Source organism: Desmodus rotundus, chromosome 10 (genome assembly GCF_022682495.2).
Source record: "Desmodus rotundus isolate HL8 chromosome 10, HLdesRot8A.1, whole genome shotgun sequence".
In the NCBI taxonomy this organism is placed as follows: Eukaryota; Metazoa; Chordata; class Mammalia; order Chiroptera; family Phyllostomidae; genus Desmodus; species Desmodus rotundus.
The window spans coordinates 85,915,140-85,937,325 of record NC_071396.1 but is presented as its reverse complement, the minus strand read 5'-3'; the positions used below and the strand labels follow the sequence as shown (position 1 = coordinate 85,937,325).

Below are 22,186 nucleotides of genomic sequence, written 5' to 3'. Positions count from 1 at the left end.
ACAGCGACAGCACACTTTGCTGTTTTCGTAAGCATAAAAATAAAATGGGGATAAGACAGAGCAAGTATGGTTTCACATCTGTATTTAATGAAATTATCCTTACGTTCCTTTCAAAATGCATTTTTCCGTAAGTTAAAAATCTACCGACTGCTTAGAATTAAAACATTTTGAAAAGTTTTGATTTCATTAAATACTCAGTATTTTCCCAGGATCATAAAATGATAAAGCTGGATAGGATTTCCAAGGTGACCTAGAGCCCAAAGCTCTCCTTTCGTAGGAGGGCGAGGGCGTCCACTAGGAGCGCAGTGAGCTGGCTGGTTTCATTACAGTGCAGGTCCCTGTGGTCTCCGCTAGAAGATGTGTGTCTAAAATCAGTTTCAGGAATACACAGTGTCGTTTAAATAACATGTGGATTGTTTTCAGAGCTTGAATTACTTCCTTGAAAATAACAGAAATCAAAAACAAATAGGGAATCTTGTGTAAGTTCTATAGGTAGATTATTAAGACAACTAAATTTATTTGCTTAAAACAGTTTATAATGAACCCTTAATAGTATCACCAAATTTTATGGACTGGAGGTTCTGAATTCTGGTTAAACTCATACTAAATGCATTTTTTTAAATTTAGAAAATAACATGAATAATTAAAGCACATCCATACTTGAGAACAGAAGATTGCTTTTTCAAAGGGAACTTACCCTAAAGGAAATTTCTAGGTTTTCTCCTCCCCAAATATCCATTCCAGCATCATATGTTCCAATTTCCTGAAAGTAATCTCTGTCTATTGAAAAAAGGCCTCCTGCCATTGTAGGTGTTCTGAAATTCAATCATAATACTCTACTGTTAATTGTAACAATTTAAAATTTACAATCAGTTTTTGTTTTCAAAAGTCATTTTGTAATTGTTAACAACTACAGAATAAATGCTTATTCTAACACTCTTCAGAAACTGTTGCAGCCCTTAGGGGCTTCCTCTGTTACTACGTTAGTTGTATCAGTAGGTTTCAGACATGACCTGTGCCCTGGCTGTGCTGTCACAGCTTCTGCCTGGACATCCTCTCCAGTCCCAAGAGCTCTTCCTGTCTTTAGTAGCTTTCTTAGTCCTCAGGCCCCGACTGAGCATCCACCCTGAAACTCCTCTCCGCCTGAATGTACCTACTCCACAGTTCCTAACAACGCAGGCCATGTGTGCTATATCTGCTGTTTGCACATATGCACCCCGCTCCTTAGAGGAAACACAGCTTTTATCAGATTTTTCAAATAAGTCCATCATTTATGAAATGTTTAGGAAAGCTTGGCTTTGTTGGTGACTTGACCTGTCATCAAAAGAGTGGAAAAATCCCTTTACTGAGTAAGAACTCAAGCTGGCTAAGGGGGAAAAGATTATAATTATTGAAACCTCTCTTGCACTTTGCCAGAACAGGACTTGAATATTCACAGGGAGGCAGACCTGAGAAGCCCAGGATAGGAGAAAGCTACAAGCCTGGTTCTGAAGGAGCTCTTAACGACTACAGAAATAACAGGCTAATGCAACCGGAGTAAATCCTAGGATGGCTCAGAGAGCTCACGGTCTCAATTTAAAGATTCTGAATAGCAGGAAGATTTTTATCCCTTTCTGAAACAAATCTCTGTATGATCAAATGTAGAAGAAAATTCAGAAGTGCATTATTGGAAAATCTTTTCTACACATTTGTTGATTCTAGTTATTTTTATATTTCAAACAAGCTCTCTTAACCTTACCAGCCAGTAACTATCATCCAGATGGTACAAGTCTGGATATACAATCTTATATTTTGATTCAAGGACTCAATTTTAAGTAATATTTTAACATATTAACACTTATAATTAACTAAGGGGTAGTTGGATTCAAGTTCAATACTATTCTTAACAACTGAATTAAAGCACAAATCTGACTTAAGAGATTTGCACAATGTTATTCATATAGGAATTAAAGAACATACGTATGTCACCATTTCTCACGTGCACTAGATTTATATAAACAAAAAGTTCTAATTTTATTAATTGATCAGGGGGAAAAATCTGTCTTTCGAGTAATGATATATGTGAAAGATGGCTCTTAACTACATATATGCTATCCACATGCTTCTCAAAATATACTTATAATCCTTATGATTCCCAAAGTTTCACGATCATCTGCCAATAACACTTTAGAGAAAATGTTTGACAAATTACCTGACAGGAAGAGTCCGATCACCTTTCCTTCTGTCCATTTCTCTTTGGGGAACAGGGTACCAGCGAAAATTGAGCTTCCAGTTGAATCCACCATAGGTCATATCAGAACCTGCCATGTACTCAAAAGTATCATCACTGATCACATCAATGATAGGACATACCACCGTTTTCCTAAAATCATAAAAGCAAATTTAAAAATCTTTTAAAACTTTTCTTTCTGAGGCCTACTATAACAACTATATACTAAGTGTTTTAAAAATAAAAATACATTCTATAATGACAGTTAAAGCCAATGGTGAAAAAGTTTTCTGAGATAGCCTACAAAGCTAACATCATAATTATTTATCATATTTATAACTTTCTGATAATCTTCCATCCCTTTTTCATTTATACTTTTACATATCTGCCACAAAACCACCACCATATCTGGGTATTTTCTGCTGTAAGTATTGCCAAAAACATCTTCGCCGTAGGCATTCTTGATGTGTAACTAATTGGCTATAATAAGGAAATAATGAGAAATGACATTAAAACTAAGACATAATGAAACATGAAAATGTAAACATTTTTAAAAACTATTTAAAATGTGTGTAGCTTCATGGCAAATAACTGATTTTATATTGTGGATTTTACCTATGGGAAATGTGGGTTCAATTTTGCAACCTCAAAGGAGGGCTCTCAGCCTCCCTCTCCTCCCAATGCAGTGTGTTTCAAAAAAAGAATCCAACTCTTGGGGCAAGTCACTGTCATCTGAAAGAAATGCTGACTGTGTTCAGCCCACCACTGTGTCTACTCGTCTCGTCACTGGACAGACCATTGAGGGCCAGCTAAGATTTACAGTGACATAAAAATGGGAGTGACTGCAAGAAGTTTGTCAATGGAAAAATGAAACCAAACTGACAATCAACCAGACAGACAAACCAAAACCGTTAACCATTTTATCTTTTTTACTACAGTTGAATTATTCATCAATGGAGAAATAAAATCAAACCAAAAAACCCCCCAAACTATCAACTAGTTACTTAACCATTTTTATGGCAAACTGCCTTACAAACCAGTTAGTTACTCAACAAAATGCTTGTGGCAAAGATGCTACAGCCAAAGTACCTAGAGCCATTTGGCACATGTAAAATACTTCAAATATTTCTACAGTTTAAAAAAAAAATAACACTTTTACTGACTGCACATTAAATCATTTTCAGCTAATAATTTTCTTAATAATTCTTAAACATCTGTGTTCCTTATGGTTTTTTCCTATTAAGGTACCACATGAACTTGTTTATATACATTTTTCACTTCTGCTTTAAGTGTGGGAGATTACTGAATTAAAAGAAGGAACTTTTTCTTAAAAAAATTTATTTATTTTTAGAGAGGGGGAAGGGAGGGAGAAAGAGAGGGAGAGAACATTGATATGATGGAGAAACACTGACTGGTGGCCTTTCATATGCTCCCTGGCCAGTAACTGAGCCTGTAACCCAGGCATGTGCCCTCAGCGGAAATCGAACTGGCAACCTTTGACTTTGTGGGATGACGCTCAACTGAGCCACACTGCTGAAAGCTGTTTCTTTGTTTAACATTTCTTGCTGGTGTAGTGAAGGCAACTGCCTTGTCTATTACGATCTTATGTTTGGCAACATTGCTAGATTATTTCTATTATTTCGTATATATGTTCTTTATAGAAAAAACCACATCATTTATAATTGACAGCGCCTGTTCTTTTTTCCCTTCTGATCTTTATACCCTTTTATTTATTTCTTGTATGACTGTAAAACCTAAGACTTCTAATAATCCTGAGTAACAGCAGTGATTCAAGGTATCCTTATCTTGCTCCACATCTTTTAAAAAATACTTTTGCCCTGAACAGTGTGGCTCAGTTGGCTGGGTGTCGTCCTGCAAAGCGAAAGGTTGCCGGTTCAATTCCCAGTCAGAGCTTACCCTGGTTGGGGGGTCAGGGTGTGTACGAGATAGATGTTTCTCTCCCTTTCTAAAAATAAATAAAATCTTTAAAAAAATACTTTCAACATTTCTCCTTTAATATGATGTTTGCTTGCTAAGGTTTTGTTTTGGCTTTTTTTTAAAAGCTGTCTTTTCTCAGATCAGTAAATCTCCATTCCATAACAGTTTGCTAAGTATTTTTAATTATAAATGGATCCTTTTTCTGTATCTACTGAAGTGATCACAGAGTTTTAATGATAATCACAGGTTCAGAAATATGTTAATGAAGTGTATTATGTGAATTAGTTTTATATTAAACTAGACCAATTGGTCATGATATATATATATATATATATATATATATGTATAATATTATATATACATATGTATGTGTTATATATTATAAATAATTACCCCCTTCCATTGTATTCAGTTTGGTAGTATTGTGATATTTTTGTATTAGCATTCATGAGTGGGTTCAAGTAATTTTCTATGTATGTCTTTCCTAGTTTTCCTATCAAGGTTAGACTAGTCTCATTAAAAAAAAGGTGAGTTGGTTCAATATTTTTCTATATTCTGTTTATAAATTCCTAGGAGAGATTTGTTTTGCTCCCGCCACCTCATACCAAGGTTGGAACAGGCAAGTTTTCTTTGGTGTGGTGAGATTTATTTGTTCTTCTCACTCACACTGCGATCCAGATGTCAGGGTCCTAGGTTTATACAGCGGTCTTCTCGTCGTCTTCCCACCTTAGGCAGGGCCTTGGCCTTGTGTCCTATCCTCTCATCTATTTGTCTTTCAAGGCAAAAGCTCAGTGTCCCCCAAGTTCAGCAAAAACCGAAAGCTGGCTTTAGTGTTTGAACTGGTCACTTGTTCTCAGTTCATTTTGAGATCTGCCAAATTTCTTTCTTTGGCGCCAGGTCAGTGGTGCATTTAAAGCTGTTTTTTGTATTTTAGCCAGCAAGCCTTCCAGCTGGAAAAGTTATTCAGGATCCCTAATCTACCCTACAGCCCAAACTGGAATTTGCTGTGATTGTTATTTCAGCCAATTCCCCTTTCATATTTCTGTTGTCACCTTACACTGCTTCTCTTCACAGGTTCAGGCTTCTGCTCCATAAGGGTTATATGTTGTCTTCACACAAGTAAATATTTATTTCCTACATCAGTCATCAATTACTTTATAGAAAACAATTCACAGAGATATTCTGTCCCTTCTTCAGGCAACACTCTTCTTAAAGCTGCTGTATCTTCTCATTTCCCCAATACTGGTTTTTCCTATTATTCATCTTTGAATGGGGAGAGATTTAAGTCCAGGAATTGCTAACAAACAGGAAAGATGTAGGGGCTTTGATCTGCAATATGCTCCACTTGACTAGTAAAAGTTCAGCCTGCTAAAACCTAAGCTCAATGTTAAGTTGACACAGACAGCCTCGAGCTCAAACTGTGATTACAAGCAGAAATTCAACTAGTTGAGGTCTGTCTAGCAGACTGAAGTTAGGGGCTCTCCTGATACACAGGAACTGAGCCAGAGCCTAGCAGTAGACTGTTCTTTTCAAAGTGTGCATTATGGAAGACCGCAGCCATGGGCATCCACAGCTCCTGATGTCCTTCCTGCATTGTCTAAGATTATAGTGCTTTTCAATATGCAATTAAGCATTTCAGGCTGTAGTATGTATCTCCCATCCCCTTATACTTCTTGCTGTACTATGGTTCCAGCAAGGATGTACACAGAGATGGGATGACCTGCCAGCTCTAGTGTTCGCGTTACAGAGTAGGGACAAGTAAAGAGCTTTATTCTACCTTCCCTGAGTTCACTGTTCCTCTGTTCTGTTCCCGTTCGGTGAACAGAGTTTATACAGAGTGTACATCTTAACAACATTCCTCCTAATCCACTCTCATTAACAAGACAGTTTGCAAACATTCCTTCCAGACTTGAGAATATGGTCTCCTTCATAATTAGTTTAAAGTGCTCTTCATGGGTATTTTAAGGGAAACTTCAGAGGAAATTATTTTTGTACTTATTCACAAATATAGAATTTTGCAACTTACCATACAGTTCAGGAAACAAATTTATAGATTCCAGAAAATTTATAGATTCCAGAAAATTACCTGTCTTGTTTGATCCTGGCTAAGAGAGGCTCTAGCCATCCCACTGTGCATTCGCAGTGGGCGTCTAAGAAAGTGATCACTTGGCCTTTAGACACAGAAGCTCCTTTTAATCTAGCTCTGATCAATCCAGAACGTTGTTCCATCCGAATTACATGAACTGGTACTTTTAATTTTTTCACATAACTCTCTAGAGGTCTTTTCAAAAAGTCTGAAAAATTAACAAAACAAAAATAACATTAAAAAACTGTGACCTGGCATTATCCAGATGCAAAGCAATTTTGATCTGCAATATTCATCCAACACATATTTACTGACGCACAAACCCATTTTGCCATAGGGAGCCTTTGTATTTCCTGAGAGAAAGCACTAGGGCTGCCCCTACCTCATTATACCAGGAATTAGGAGAGCCTTTGGGTTCAGGCTCAATTAGAGGTAGGCACGTTACCACACGTCTCTAAGCAATTCTTTGTCAGGCTCAATTTTGCTTTTTCTAATCATGCTTTAGGATCAGGAACAGAAAGAATGTAGTTCAAGAGCATTAAATCCAAACCACAATAGAGAAAAGGAATGGAGTATGCGGTAGCTGTTTGAGTTCAGAAAATTGCGGTAGTTCTTCAAAGGTAGAAACTAATTGTCTTACTGATTACACAGTCTTTGACTACGCAGTTCTTTTATCAGGAGGTAGAAGTGAGGTCAAGCTCAGAAGAGAAATATTGGATTTTAATTGCAAGACCAAAGAGAGATCCTTAACAGACAAACAGATCTAAGTAAAAACAGTTTTAGAGGAAAGGACAATTGTAGAGGAAAAGGGAAAGGAAGAGGAAGTGGGCATGTGAAATTAATAGCTACCCTGGAGCTGTGCTGATAGAGGTTATGACCCTAAGCTAAGGATGCCCTGCTGCCAAAGTACATAATTGACTTTAAAAAGCAAAAAAGGCTCAGCTTAGTCAAAGCAGAGAGAAAGAATTTTTCAGATCATGTTATTTCATGGCATTTATGCCAGAGAAACTACTGAAGGCGGTGTAGGGCCAAAGGTCTTTCCAACTAGTCCCCCTACAACAGGTGAGAGGATAATTTCTCCAGGGAAGGAAGAACTTGGGATGGTACTAGTGGGACTCCGATGACCAGCTTTGTCCTACAGGACCCTAATAATGGGAAGGTCATCTGTAAATCAAGGTATATGTATTAAGGGGCTCTTTAATTACTAAAAGGGGGGAACCAAAAAACTTCCTATATAGTGGAGAGGGAAAGACAGACAGGAGCGACATGGTTCTCGTGTGCTTGTCTGGTAAGACCAGAATAATATGCAGACTGTGAAAGAGAAAGGGCCTGTGGGTCCCCGCACACCAAAATATCCATCTTTCCATTGCTGCCAATACATTTCCTAATATGCTGGGGCTTAAAAAAGTATTTGAAGAACACCTGGAATAGAACTCCTATCTGGATCACCACTGTGATTTTATGAACCAAGTCTTAGGGTCAGAAAGATATAATTTGAGTCTAAAAAGATAAGGGTAGTGCCAATCCCAGAGAAAAGCAAACATTTTGCAAGACTAGCTATCATTTTGTCTGTTTAGTACAATGGTAGGCTCTTTGCATATTTAAATTCATTTAATACAACAATGCTATGAGACTGTCACATATTTTAGAGACAAAAATCTAAGGCTCATAATATTCAATGAACTGATCGGGGCGGCCCAGCTTGTTAAGGGGTTAATCCAAAGTTCAAAGCCATGTCTGCCGGATTTCGAAGCCTGACTTTTCATCCATAGCAAGAAATCCTAGCAGGAAACTACAGAGCACCATTCAGAACTGCGGAATCACCTGGGCCGACACACACAAAATGACGGGAAGTCCAGAGTTTGACAGAACCTCCCGTGGCAGGGTGGGAGGAGTACTCTGGCCCTGCAGACCGGTCAGGGCTGGGTGTGCCATCAGCGATGTCTTCCAGTAAGTTTTCTCCAAAATGAATATTAGACCGTTTAGAGTGCTTGTTAAGAATCAAATCAATCTAATGCCTGAATCTCACATCTTTGAAAGCTCTAATACTCTGTCCTGTCTATAAATAAAATGAAAAAAATGCGTGATTCTTTGGTCTAGTAGTTCAAAAAAGTTACTATTCCACAAATTTTCTTAGCATCTTAGTTTGATATGTTTGTGGCTTCCATGCAATAAAGCTAAGAAATAGGTGTCTTCCTGACAGTTGATAGAGAATTATGGACTCAGGGCTGGGTGAGAGATTAGTAACTATTCAAGCCTCATTTTACGAAAAATGAGCGTGGGGAAAGGTGAAGGGAGGAGTTAAGTGATTATGATTAGAAGTGACTGTCATTTCAAAGTAAGAGAATCTTGTTTATTAGAATATATCTACATCTCTTAGCCTATAAATGGATACCTAAGCATCTCTCCGTCAGAGTGTGTGAAGTTGTCAGAGAATGTGAGTGTCAGAAAAAACTTCACTGCTCATAGCAACATCTGAGAAATCTTAGCCAGAACTCTAAAAAACTGTAGAAAGAACAAGGAATTTAGTATTTAAGAAATCTGACTCCTAATCCTTACTAAGAACCCCTGTTTCCTTTTGTATAGAATGAGAAGAACAACAGTCGTCCCAGAACTAGGAACATTCTGTCAGTTCTAAGTTTGAAGATAACCTGGCTGACAATCACATAACGTCGGACATGAACTAGGGACTCGCAAACCGTTCCACCAGAGACCCTGTAATGACGTGTGCAGAGCGGTTAGGAGGTCAAGCCCTTGGTTTATGCTAAGCCTCGTTTTCCTCATCAATAAAATAGGAATAATTACAGCACCTACTTCACACTTCTTTAGTAAATGGAGCTGCTGATGACCCAGCAGGTTAACTGTGAGATCAAGTATCCTGAGGCCATGAGCAGACTGAGCATGCTACACAACCTAATTAGGAAGCTTGTGTAGTAGACAAAGAAGTGAAAGCAAGGGTTAACTGACTGGTCATCAGTCATTCATTCGTTAAACAGTTCTATTTACTAAGTAGCAGGCGCTGTGGGCACCAAGGAGATAATGTTGCACAGGAGACCTGCTGGAGTGTAGAGTCTATCTGGGGGTCAGGAGGGGGGATGGGGGAAGGCAGGCAGGAGACAGTCATAAACAGACAAGTAAACAATTAAATCTCTGTTAAGAGCTGTTCAGGAGGATAGAGTGTTCTGAGATGTGTTCAGAGGGATATAACCTGACCTTGGGAGGTCAAGGAAGGCCTCTCTAAATATAACTTGATTCTGAGTAAACATCTGAGCTGAGATGAGCTGTGGGGACAAGGGAGTGGTTCAAGATGTGACTGAAGAAGCCAGGTTACGTAGGCCTTTCCTCCAAGGCACGGAGGGGTGTCGGACTCATTTTCACCGGGGGCCACATCAGCCTCTTGGTTTCCTTCAAAGGGCCGAATGTAATTTTAGGACTGCATAAAGGTAACTACTACCTTAACTAGGGGTGAGGAGCTCAGCGCTGCTGCCGGGTAGAAACAAGGTGCCTGGCAGGATAAAACAAGGTGGAGGGCCGGATTCTGCCTGTGGGCCTTGTGTTTACCCCCTGTGCTCTAAGGCTTAGAGGAAAGACTTTAATCAGAGAGGTGACGCGATCAGATTTGCATGCTGAAAGGCTCTTGAGGTGGGGTAAGACTGTATGTGAGAAGACTGGCTAGTCTACCTCACCATTTGAGGTGAGAAGTGATGGTGCACTGGATGTGTCTCATGAAGAGGGAAAAGCAGACTTAGAGTTACTTAAAAATAGCGAGCTTGCTCTGGTTCCTATTCCTAGGCCCAAACAAGAGAGCCAAAGAAAATTACATTAGATAATTCTCAGTCTGGAGAGCAAGACGACAATTACAAACACAAAAACACAATGTCTACAGGTTTCCAAATGGCAGAAATGGTGACCTAAGCTCCTGAGGCTTTCCAGGCAGAAGATAGTGGAGCAGCAGACCCCAGACTGGGGGTTCTGCGGTAACACTCAGGGACCTCGCTTAGTGACTACGAGCCCCAAGGGGAGCAGTGAAGCAGACGCCTGCCTGCATGTGCTGTCTTACAGACGAGGAAGGGAAAACATAACTAGTAAATGTGACTGTCACTGTAGAGCTGTGGGCACGTGTGTCTTTCTAATGAGGCCACATCCTACAAAAAAGTATTCCACACAGCCTTCTCCGGCACCCGACAGAGTAATAGTGAAACCAAAGGAGCAAATGGAGAAGTAATTCATTTCATCTGAAGAAAAATCTCTCTCCTTGAGGAATATTTAATATGGCAAACATCAGCATATGAGTAAACCAAACACAAGTCACTTGCAGTATAGATGTTTGTACAGATCGCTGCTTAAAAAGAACTTGAGTTAATTTTCTTAAAGGATTAACTCCTAGCGAAAAATTATCCACATGAGGTTTATACTCCTATTGTCAACAATAATTATTTAAGTATATTCTTAATTTATAATGGCTCTCTAATTTTGACATTAATCACATTATATATTATACAATTATTTAAATTTTTTACATGATTATCAACTGTTTTATTAATTAAATCAGGGAGATAAACTATAAGGTATATGAGAAAGTAGGACTATAACTTATTCTTCATTTATAACTCTGTAATCTTACAAATATGACTTGAATTGTTATTAATATGCAAACTGTTCCCAATAATTATGATATGAACTGATTAAATTTAATTATGGTTAAATGTACATATTTAGTGTAGGCACAGGAAGGAGAAGGTATAATAGTTGACCAAACTATCTCAGCAGATGCAATAAGAGATTAGGTAAGGGACTTGAAGACACCAGCAAAAGAGGTTGACATGATGGGTCAAGAAGTTAAGGTTGATCAAGGAAGGAAGGGAGAGCCATTTTCTGTAGTTCCCTCCAAATTTTTGTCATGTGAGCTCAGGAATGTTGGGGAAATACTTGGCACCAATGGTCCTAATTATATTCGCCTTGGGGGTGGAGGTTGGGGGGAAGCCAGGGAAATGCTGCGTTAACTCTGAATTTAACAGGTTTCTTTATTGACAGACTAACCAGAGCCTTTTCTACATTACCCTATAGTGTGAAATCTCCAAGAAGCATTCAGACTATATAAAGTTGGGCCGAGGTACTTTTAATTAATATATTTTTCCAAAAAGAGTACTTCATAAAACAGTTTGAGAGGTTTTAAGCTCATGAAAAATTTTGAGACTCTTGGATGAATATTTATTTGGACAAGAGTCACTGGAAAGATTTATTATGAGATTAGAGTCTCATTATATACCATTTTTTCTTAACTTCCTTCCTCATCCTATTATGCCCCTAGCTATAGAGCATTCCTGAATTTAGAAGTGGAATAAAATGGGAAAACATAAGAACCTTGAGAACTAGGGCTCACCTGCTTAGGCCTCATTCTGCTGTCAGAGATACTTCCCACTGTATATGCAACTAAATTTCTCCATTTATGGCTCTAAACAAGATCCAGTCTCTCTCCAATAATTCAGAGCTGCAGCTTCCCACAGGGAAAGTCCTAATAAAATTGTGTGGATTTATTCACTATTCTGCATAAATGTTCATTTTATATAGTATTACTTCTTTTTAAAAACAAGATTAAGAAGAGACACAAATTAAAAGCTAATTAAAGTAATATTTTCAGTTTCACAGTGTCTAATTGTTTTGCATATGTGAATGAGTCCAAATGCCACACATATTTTTAGGACAAATTAGAAGTTTGTATGAAGTTACGGGTTAAAAATGATAGCAACTATTTTTAAAAAATCATTAATGACAAAAGGCGTAGCATACTATCGGCGTTACAGTTTACAGTTTACCTCTTTCACTGGCATCATCCACTAGAACGATTTCTTCTAGCATGTGTCTTGGGGAGCGGTCAGTGACACTATGGACAGTTCGCAGAAGTGTGCTCCAAGCCTCATTGTGGAAAACAATCACCACACTTGTTGTAGGAAGGTTATCTGGATACACCTTTGTTTTACACCTAGAGACAAAGCAAATGCCTTTATAAAAAGGGACTGTTAGCACAGCACGATGAATGAACCCAGACTAGAAAGGGTAATAAAACAATAAAAACACTTTGCTCTCGTGGTGGGACTCTTGGTAACTTCTCATTTATTTAAGTTTTGGTTAATGTTGCATGTTTAATAAATTACTATCTGTTTAAAGTTATGTATTTAAATTAGAATTATTTTAAAGAGGTCAATTCTTTAAAATTAGGCACTTAGTCCCGATGAATGTTTTTCTGTTGACTCAATTTAACGGAGAATGTACTAAGGCTGTATCATTAACCCCAAACTGAATTTATCTCAAGAATCCAGCTGGACAAAAAAGTTCAGAACCACTAGAATCTACATAATTTAATAATCTAAACAAAAACATACCTCCCACAAAGGAAGAGAACTGATATTCGCTGAGTGTCTATGGTGTACTAGGCACTCAGGCTTTCTAATAATTCTCTGAGGTACTTGGAGCCACATGTCATATATGGAAGCTGAGGACAGAAGGAGCAAGGGGGTGGCAAGGCCTGACTGAGGACTCCACGGTCCATGCCCTGCTGACCCAGCTCCTAACGCTGCTCCTCTGTACTGAAATATCGACACGCATCTTGTTTAGGAAAGCAGTGTCTAGAAATGCAATCGTCAGAAAGACCAAACACACGAAAAAATACACGCACACAGAAACAATGTATGAACTGTGTTTCTAGCGCTTTGTTTTAGGCTACACGGTCTCCTCTCTCAATCTGGTTGGCTAGATGAAACTACTACATAAAAGGCTAGCAGAGAACAGTAACAGTAGTCAGTAAGCAGATCAAGGGATGTGCTTTAGAACATAAACCCTCCTAAAGCACACATATAACTCTTCTGGGTATCCCCAAATTCTAACTGCTGCTCCAGCCTTTTCTTTCCATTTTTTCCCTGCTTTCTAGCAACCTCCAATCTCGTTTGTTATTACCTGTCAGTGGCACTGAATAGGAAAGGCAGTGGAAGGGAAGAGGAGGGAAGAAATGAGAAAAACACCAACCAACCCCCTCTCCAGAAGCTGCCATAACAACCACATTTACTGAAAGTACCACTCTAAGGCTGCTAGTTGGCAGTGGGAAGAAAAAGAAAATGGAAAGGAAAAAAGCTGACAAGGTCAAGGGGTTGAATAAAGGAGAAATGGGAAGGAGAGTTCACTAAAAGGGGCTCCATCAGCACTGGTCCCCCCTCTATCCAAGGAGAAAAGGAGAAACAAAGAGCTTCCACTCTCCTCCTTCACTAAATCCAGTGTCAGCCCCTCCCAACCGCTCTACCATTCCCAAACTCTGTCACAGTACGGCCTCCATCTCCTGCTGTTAGTAACCTCGCTGTCTACTTACTGCCCTGAAAGACCCATAGACTCGCTGGCACGTCACAGTCCACTCCTCTCCCCCCCTGTGTTCACTCCAAGATCCACTACAAGGCCTCCACATAGTCTGCCACCCTGTCTACACCTCCCTGCCCACAAGTCTGGCCTACAGAGCTCAGACCACAAGATTAGTTATGTAGGCTATGGAATAATGTGGCCCTAGCATTCCAAATAATACTTCTGAAAATAGGTTTCCACTAAAACTGTTCTGTCATAAACGGTGGAGATATGTACATATATATACACACACGTGTGTATGTGTATTAGTACTTTGCTGCAGGCACATCATAGGCCTGCAAGCTAAGATACTCATGTTTTTACGGTAAGATGCATCGTGATAGCCCCACTCACGGCCTATGTGAACGGGACAGTGAAGTCAGGAATGGCCTGGATATGACTCAGAAAAAGTTTCTGGTGTTACTTAACTGATTCATATTAAGTCATATACGATCTCTTTTCCCAAATGAATCCTATTTACTATTATAGGAGAATTGGGAAGCAGAAAAGAGCCAAGGTGACTACCAAGCTGCGAGCTTACCAAAACAAGAAGAACAAAACTGAGTGAGACCTTGAAGGAAGGTGATTAGGAAACGCATAGTACACAAGCACTGTCGTTAGTCACCTGCATGGCTAAAAAGCAACAGGAAGAAAACAAACATCTGTACAATAGCCAAGTACTGGAAACAACCTAAGTGCCTGTCAGCAAATGAGTGGATCTAAAAACTATGGTACATTTACACAGTGGAATTCTACAGCAGAGAGAAAGAAGGAGCTTATACCCTTTGCCAACAGCATGGATGGAACTGGATAGCATTATGCTAAGTGAAATAAGCCAGGCGGTGAGGGACAAATACCATATGATCTCACCTTTAACTGGAACATAATCAACAAAAGAAAAAAGCAAACAAAATATAACCAGAGACATTGAAATTAAGAACAATGTAACAATAGCCAGAGAAGGGTGGGGAGGGGATAGTGGGGAGAGGGGTCTACAGGAGCTACTATAAAGGACACAAGGACAAAATCAAGGGGGAGGGTAGAGGTGGGGAAGGGAGGTGGGATTAGCTGGGGTGGGGTGGAGGGATGGGGAGAAAATGCAGACAATTGTAACTGAATAAAAATAAAAAAAAAAAAAGAAAAAAAACCCAAACATCTGAGATGGCAGGTTCTGCAGAAGAGAAACGGTAAGCCAGATTTATTTCTTGGATAATATATTAAATAGTTAAATTCTGGACTTGTATGGAAAGCAAGAACACTAGAAATAAAGAAGACTAAAATGTAAATCATTGATAATAGGATGGAAGAACCAAAGAGGTAAAGCAAATATTAGGATTCTAAGAAAAAAAAATTGCCTAAATCAAACAGTTAAAGTCATCATTTGGAGAATACAACAAATTCACAAATATTCTCTGAAGGTAAAACAGAAAATACATAGATAAAACATGGGGAAAAGTATAACAGATCTCAAAACAGATAAACACACATACCCTGACCTCTACCAGGAAAGCCACAAAGCGCTTGAGAAGAACCAAAGACCTTTTCAGCATTCTAGCTAAGCTTTTCCCATGGAGGGACCACCTGTCCTTGTGGAGTGGGGGTCACAAAGCTGAGGATGAGCAGGAAGGCCACAGGCAGTGTTATGAAGCAGCTTTCACCCACCCAGTCCAAGTGAAACATCCTCAGGAATGACAATCAGCCAGGGTAAGGTTGTACTACTTTTTAAAATTGATTATGCTATTACAGTGGTCCCAATTTTTTCCCCTTTGCCCCCTCCACCTGGTACCCCCATTCCCTCCAGAAATGCCCTGCCTTAGATCATGTCTGTGAGTCGTGCATATAAGTTCTTTGGCCTCTCCACTTCCTATACTGTTCTTAATAGGCCCCTGTCTGTTTTGTACCTACCAATTATGCTCCTTAATCCCTGTATCTTTTTCCCCGTTCTCTCCCCTTCCACTCTCAGATGGTAACTCTCCGTATCTATGATTCTGGTCTCGTTCTGGTTGTTTACTTTGTTTTTTAGATTCAGTTGTTGATACCTGTGAATTTGTTGCCATTTTAATGTTCATAGTTTTGATCTTTTTCTTAAATAAGTCCCTTTAACATTTCACATAATAATGACTTGGTGGTGATGAACTCCTTTAGCTTTACCTTGCCTGGGAAGCACTTTATCTGCCCTTCCATTCGAAATGATAGTTTTTCTGGATAGAGTAATCTAGGTTGTAGGTCCTTGCTTTTCATCACATTGAATACTTCTGGCCAGTCCCTTCTAGCCTGCAAGGTTTCTTTTGAGGAATCAGCTGACGGTCTTATGGGAACCCCTTTGTAGGTAACTATGTGCTTTTAAGATTCTCTCTTTATCTTTAACCTTTGGCATTTTAAGTATGTGTCTTGGTGTGGTCCTTTTTGGGCCCAACTTTTTGGGGACTCTCTGTGCTTCCTGGACTTGCATGTCTATTTCCTTCACCAAATTAGAGAAGTTTTCTTTCATTATTTTTTCAAATAAGTTTTCAATTTCTTGTTCTTCCTCTTCTCCTTCTGGCATCCCTATGATTCAGATGTTAGTACATTTGGAGATGTCCCAGAGGCTCCTTATACTATCCTCGTTTTTTTGTTGTTGTTTAAATTTTTAAAATTCTTTTCTCTTCTTGCTGTTCTGGTTGAATACTTATTTCTTCCTTATGTTCCAAATTGTTGATTTGAATCTTGGCATCATCCTGTCCACTGTTGGTTCCCTGTAGATTTTTTTTTTAATTTCACTTGATAACCTTCATTTCTTCCTGTGTCTTTTTTATGCTGTTGCCGTACTCAATGAGTTCTTTGAGCATCGTGATAAGCAGTGTTCTGAACTCTGCATCTGATAAGTTGGATATCTCTGTTTTTAGTTCTTTTTCTGGGGTTTTGTTCTGTTCTTCCATTTGGACCATATTTCTTTGTCTCCTCAATTTGGCAGCATCTATGTGTTTGTTTCTGTGTATTAGGTAGAACTGCTTTGATTCTCTGTCTTAGTGGCATGGCCTATTGTAGAAAAAACACCTGTAAATTGTGGTGTGGAGCCTTAGGTAATTGCCAGGCTGGCGCAACCCATTTACCACTTTGTGGTTCTGTGTGATGGGGAAGGCTCAGAGAAGGGACAATACCAGGGACAGTGCCACTGCCTGGCTCCTGGAAGGTGCCCAGTACTTTTCCTGTTTCTAGTCACTTCACTTACCCCCCATCTGTGACTAGTGCCCTTCCAGCTGTTGCCCTGGTGCTGAATCACAGAGTGGGTGGGTCTGTGTAAGTTCTAAGTCTGTGCAGACCCTCTAAGTGGAGTCTCCTGAAAATCTGACAGTTTCTTCTGCCACCCTAACCCTCACTGGTTTTTACAACTAGAAGACATGGGTATTTATCTTCCTGGTGCTGGAACCCTGGGCTGTGTGGTCTGGCCTGAGGCTGGGATCCCTTGCTTGCTCACTCCCGAGGTATCCCTCCCTATTTTAATCCAGCACATGTGAGTGTGGGACAGCTCATTCTGCCACCTCTCCATGGGACACCACATCTCTGGTCTCTCCCTGTCCCCATCCCTCTTATTTCTCTGGATGAATGTGGCTTCTTTAAATTCTTGGTTGTCAGACGTGCATTTAGCTCAAGTTTCTGACGGTTCTGGGTATTATTTGTTTTGAAGTCTGGTTGTAGTTTTTTTCTGCAGTTGTGTGAGGGAGCAAAGTGTGTTTACCCATGCCTCCATCTTGACTGGAAGTCCTAATTTGTGTGATTTAAAAAAAAAATTAATGATGGTCTTCATCTTGGAATCCTCACTCTATGATAGCACAGACCATGACATTTTTGCTCACTATTCAGTCTCTAGTGTCAGAGAGAGTGCTTGGCACACAGCTGGCAATGAAGAAATACTTGTTGAATAACTGAAAGAGAAGGTACCCCGCGTAGCCATGGGCACAGCCTGGGATGGAAGACCGAGCCTGTAGACAGTGGGCAAGGCTGGAGCTACTTTTTTTTTTTTTTTTAAGTTATGTAAAACTTTGTGGGTTAGAAAGAGAGGGAAATGAAGTGTCTTAACTTTTTATTCAAATATATTGATACATATAAGAAAGCTGACAAACTGTAAGTATGTAGCTGAATAAATTTCCACAAAGTGCATGTGTCAAGTAGCCAGCACTCAGGTGAAGAAACAGGCTGTCAGCCACACCCCAGAGGCTTCCTCTGGGTCCGCCAGGAATGAATGAGAGTTCCCACTGTCCCGCCTCTTTGTCAGCACCTGGTACTGTCCGTAACTTTTATTTTAACTGTTTATATGGGCATAAAGTGCTATCTCATTATAGTTTTAATTGGCGTTTCCCCAATGGCTAATGTCTTTTTATGTACTCATTTGCCATCCATGTAGCATCTTCAGTGAAGTGTCAAGTTTTTTTTGGTAATTTTACTGCATTCATTTTTTTAAAAAAGTGGGTGGTATATTTTGAGAGTTCTTAATATATTCTAGATATTCTAGATAAAAATCCTTTATTCAAAGTATGGTTTGCAAATAATTTCCCCCAAGTCTGTAGCTTGTCATTTCTTCCTCTTAACAGTGTTTTTAGCAGAATAAAGTTTTAAAATTTGATGAAGCTCAAATTACTCTTTTTCTTTTATGAAATCATGCTTTTGGTGTCAAGTCTAAACGCTCTCTAATGTCAGGTCTGAATATTTTCCCTAAAAGTTACAAACTCTGAGGTTTTAGATTTAGATCTATGATCCAGTTTTGAGATAATTTTTATATAACATGAGATTTAGGTCTAAGTTAATGTTTTTGCATATGAATAATTGTTCAAGAACCATTTGTTGAAAAGTTAATCTTTACTGAATAGCTGTAGCACCTTTGTCAAAAATCAAGCAGCCATATTTGTGTGGGTCTACTGCTGAACATTCTGTTCTGTCCACTAATCTACACATCTGTCTCTTTGACAATACTGCACTGTCTTGATTACTGTAGCCTTATAGTAAGTCTTTAAATTGGTTACTGTGTATCTTCCAACTTTATTCTTTTTCAAAGTTATTTTGGCTACTTTGCCTTTCCATACATAATTTTAATCCCCTTGGTGGGCTTGTGAATGGAACTGCATTAAATCTGTACATCTATTGGGGAGAACTGACATCTTTTATGTTAAGTGTCCTAGTGTAGCTAAAACCTGAGGCTTTAGTTTCCTTACTCTGCAGCAAATTTCCTATGACTGTGTCTGTGTTCTTGGTCTCGTGGAAGAGACAGAAAAGGAAAAGCAATGGATTCTACCCAGGTGTTGGAGACCAGAGGTCCTCTGGTCCGACCGTAGATGCCCCTCCCTCAGAGTTTTAGTTGCTTGCCTGGCTACTGCTCCCGTGGATGTGCTGTGCTGGCAATATTGCCTAGAGGCTGGAATAACAGAGACTGGAAAAAAAGCAAGGGGCGGGGGAAAGAAAAAATAGTGCCATCTCTTCCTTTTCTTGTTCCCCAGACCAGGAAGAGAGGGTGTCTCCTGGGGTTCCCTTTCTGCACTCAGTGTGCACTTCGGGTTTTGGAGAGCTTTCAGCTACAATGCTGCACAGCAATGCAGAGCAGATACCCTTTCCTTGTTTCTTATCTCAGGGGAAAGCTTTCAGCCTTGCACTATTAAATTTGGTATGCCACTAAAAGCACAGTTCATAAAGAAACAAGAGGAATTTGACTTCATCAAAATGTAAAAATTTTGTGCTTCAAAAGGTACCATTAAGGAAGTAAAAAGACAAGCCACAAACTAGGAAAAAATATTTGGATATTATATATCTGATAAAAGATTTATATTTAGAATATATAAAGAACTGTTACAAGTCAATAAAAGGAAGACAAATAATCCAATTAAAATGAACAAAAGATTTAAAGAGGCATTTCAAAGATATAAGAATGTGAGTACATGGAAAGATCCCCAAGATCATTTAGTCCTTAGGGGAAAGCAAATTAAAACCACAATGAGAGACCACTTCACAATCAGAAAAATGGCTATAATAAAAAAAAGTCAAAAGGAGAAGTACTGATGAAGATGTGTAGAGATTAGAACCCTTATACATTGCTAGTGGGAATGTAAATGGTGTAGCCACTTTGGGAAAAAAAAGTTCGACAATTTCTTATACAGTTAAGCATAATTACCACATGACCCAGCAATTAGGAATCTACCCAAGAAAAATGAAAACATTCACACAAACATATATTCACACAAACACTTGTACACAAATGTTCTTAGCAACACATTCATAAAAGCCAAAAAAAGGAAACAACCCAAATATTCATCAACTGGTAACAGGAGAAGTAAGCGTGGTTTATCCATACAATTGAATTAAGATTGGGCAATAGAAAGGAACCAGGAGGGACACACACGCTATAACATGGATAAATCCCAGAAAAATTATCCTCAATGAAAGAATCCAAACATAAAAGGCTATACACAGGGTCTAGCACAAATAATGCCTTTTTTTTTTTTTTACAAAATCATAAGCATGTAATTCTGTAACTTAGTATCACACTCAAGTATACCATGTGACATATTAGGTGAAACGTTCAAATTAAAACTGGAAATTATTACACTCATATTATTACCCTACCAGCCACACTCAAGCAGGTGTTACTTCTGCCGGACCCTGTATTTATGATTCCATTTAAATGAAATGTCCAGAAAAGGCAAATCCATCCAGGTAAGAGTTCAGTAGTGATAACTTATCCCTGGGGCTAACATTGAGAAGAAGGGTGACTACAAATTAACACCAGAGATCTTTGGGGTGATGGAAATTTTCTAAAAGTGGTAATGCTGGCATAACGCTGCAAATTTATTGCAAATCATTGAACCGTACACTTTAAATGAGTACTTTCTGCTTCCAGGAAAGATGGAGTAAGCGCACTCCACTCTTGTCTCTCCCAGTGAATGGAACTATAAATCCTGGACAGGATGGAGCATCTGAAGGGACTCTGCAATGTAAATGGTAGCAGAATTTGAAGTTCCATCAAACCAGTGGTGAATTTTCCATTTTTCTCCCTCTGGCATTAGCCAGCCTGCAATCCAAGGCAGTCCCCCAAAAGTAAAAGTGTGCATGGGGCTCTCTCAAAGAGCCCCAAGAGCAGCTCTCTTTCTGGTCTGACGAACTAGAAAAGAGTCTCCTAAGAGAGAGTAGAGATACCCACCACCCTCCCAAGTTGGAGAAGCACTAGATGAGGGTAGTCAGTCTCCTGGTACGTAGGATGTCTGTAGAAATGAAAGTTATCTGAGCAACTTTTTTTCATTTTTAGTTGATCAGAGGACATGGACATAATTTAAAAAATAAACAACTGTCCAAAGCATGTTAAAAAAAAATATTGCCTCACTTCTGCCATTTTTCCTTTCCCATCAATATACAAACCACCTTCAATTCTTTTACCTATTTCTCTTGGTATTTACTTCCATAATTCTAAGTACTGTATCTGTATTTTCACTTGATTTTTTTCTAGTTCTAGATATTACATATTGACTCTTTACTACAGAATAGGAGGGTTTATTTCACTTCTATCCCCATCCCAACATATATACTTGTGGTCCCTAGGTCTCCCAAAGTATATGTTTGATTACATCGTTACTTAATGTTTATATTAGGACTATGTAAAATGTTATTCATACCTGATTTGCATATTATAAATACTTTGACTTTACTGCACAGCATTCCCCTCCACTTCTTTTTCTTTTCCTTTTTTAAAAATTTTTTGTCACTAATTCAAACCCAAACTCTCAAATTTGTCACTAGCTCAAACTCAGACTCCACAAATTGTCTAAATGGACCCTTACGATGTTCAGAAGCACCGCTATGATATCGACGAAATCTTCTTAGAGAAATCTCTCCTGAAAATTCTGGGCTGGTTGCCTCTATGCCTGTACCAGTGTCCTCCGGGGTTTGCCCTACCCCATCCCTAGGGGGTTCTAATTATCCCTTTTACAAAAACAGTGGGTCTCCTGTTTTCCTCTTTTTACTTCACTTCTTTGTTTTGGTTGAGGGCACAGGCTAAGGAAGAATAAAAGGAGATAGGTACATTTTTCAAACTATACCATCACTACCATAGTGGGCTGACGGTATTAATGGGAGTGAGTTATATAATGGAGTAGAGTTGGGAGTTGATGGAAAATCCCTGGTTTTTAAACAGTGAGTCAAAACACAAGTGGTTTCATTTGTGTCCCCTAAGTACAACATTAATTAAAAGATGGCCTATATAATAAGCACTCTTGTTATGTGTGAATGAAAGGATTACTGAATAAATTCTAATGCATGAAATTCATTAAATGGTCTGAGAGTTGGGTTGAGCAACTGCTTTAGTGAGTCATAGATGTTTCAGGAAATAGAGATTAGTAAATTTGCTTAAGGTGGTGTTCACTTCGGCAAGACTGGGCTGAAGAGAATCAATCCACGCAAATGCCTAACGACTTAGGAATGTAGAACATTAGTCCCTAGGTAATTATTTTTTCTATTATTTTCAACTGTTAAAGTCCCACTCTACTTACCCTAACCTTCTTACAGCCTGAAACGGCATTAAGAGTTTTATATGAATTATCCCACTGTAT

General features: G+C 39.0%; 1 protein-coding gene across 4 annotated transcripts in view; it reads right to left on the bottom strand.

Moving 5' to 3' along the window:
* The window catches only part of GALNT1 (polypeptide N-acetylgalactosaminyltransferase 1), a 122,838-nt gene that overhangs the window by 20,555 nt on the left and 80,097 nt on the right, over window positions 1-22,186 (bottom strand). For all 4 annotated transcript variants that reach the window (XM_053913455.2, XM_053913453.1, XM_071219541.1 and 1 more), the window contains 4 exons: window positions 12,050-12,216; window positions 6,234-6,441; window positions 2,192-2,362; window positions 698-815 (listed from right to left, as the gene is read on the bottom strand). In XM_053913455.2, coding sequence (XP_053769430.1) covers window positions 698-815; window positions 2,192-2,362; window positions 6,234-6,441; window positions 12,050-12,216 — 664 coding nt within the window. The remainder of the gene's footprint in view (window positions 1-697; window positions 816-2,191; window positions 2,363-6,233; window positions 6,442-12,049; window positions 12,217-22,186) is intronic.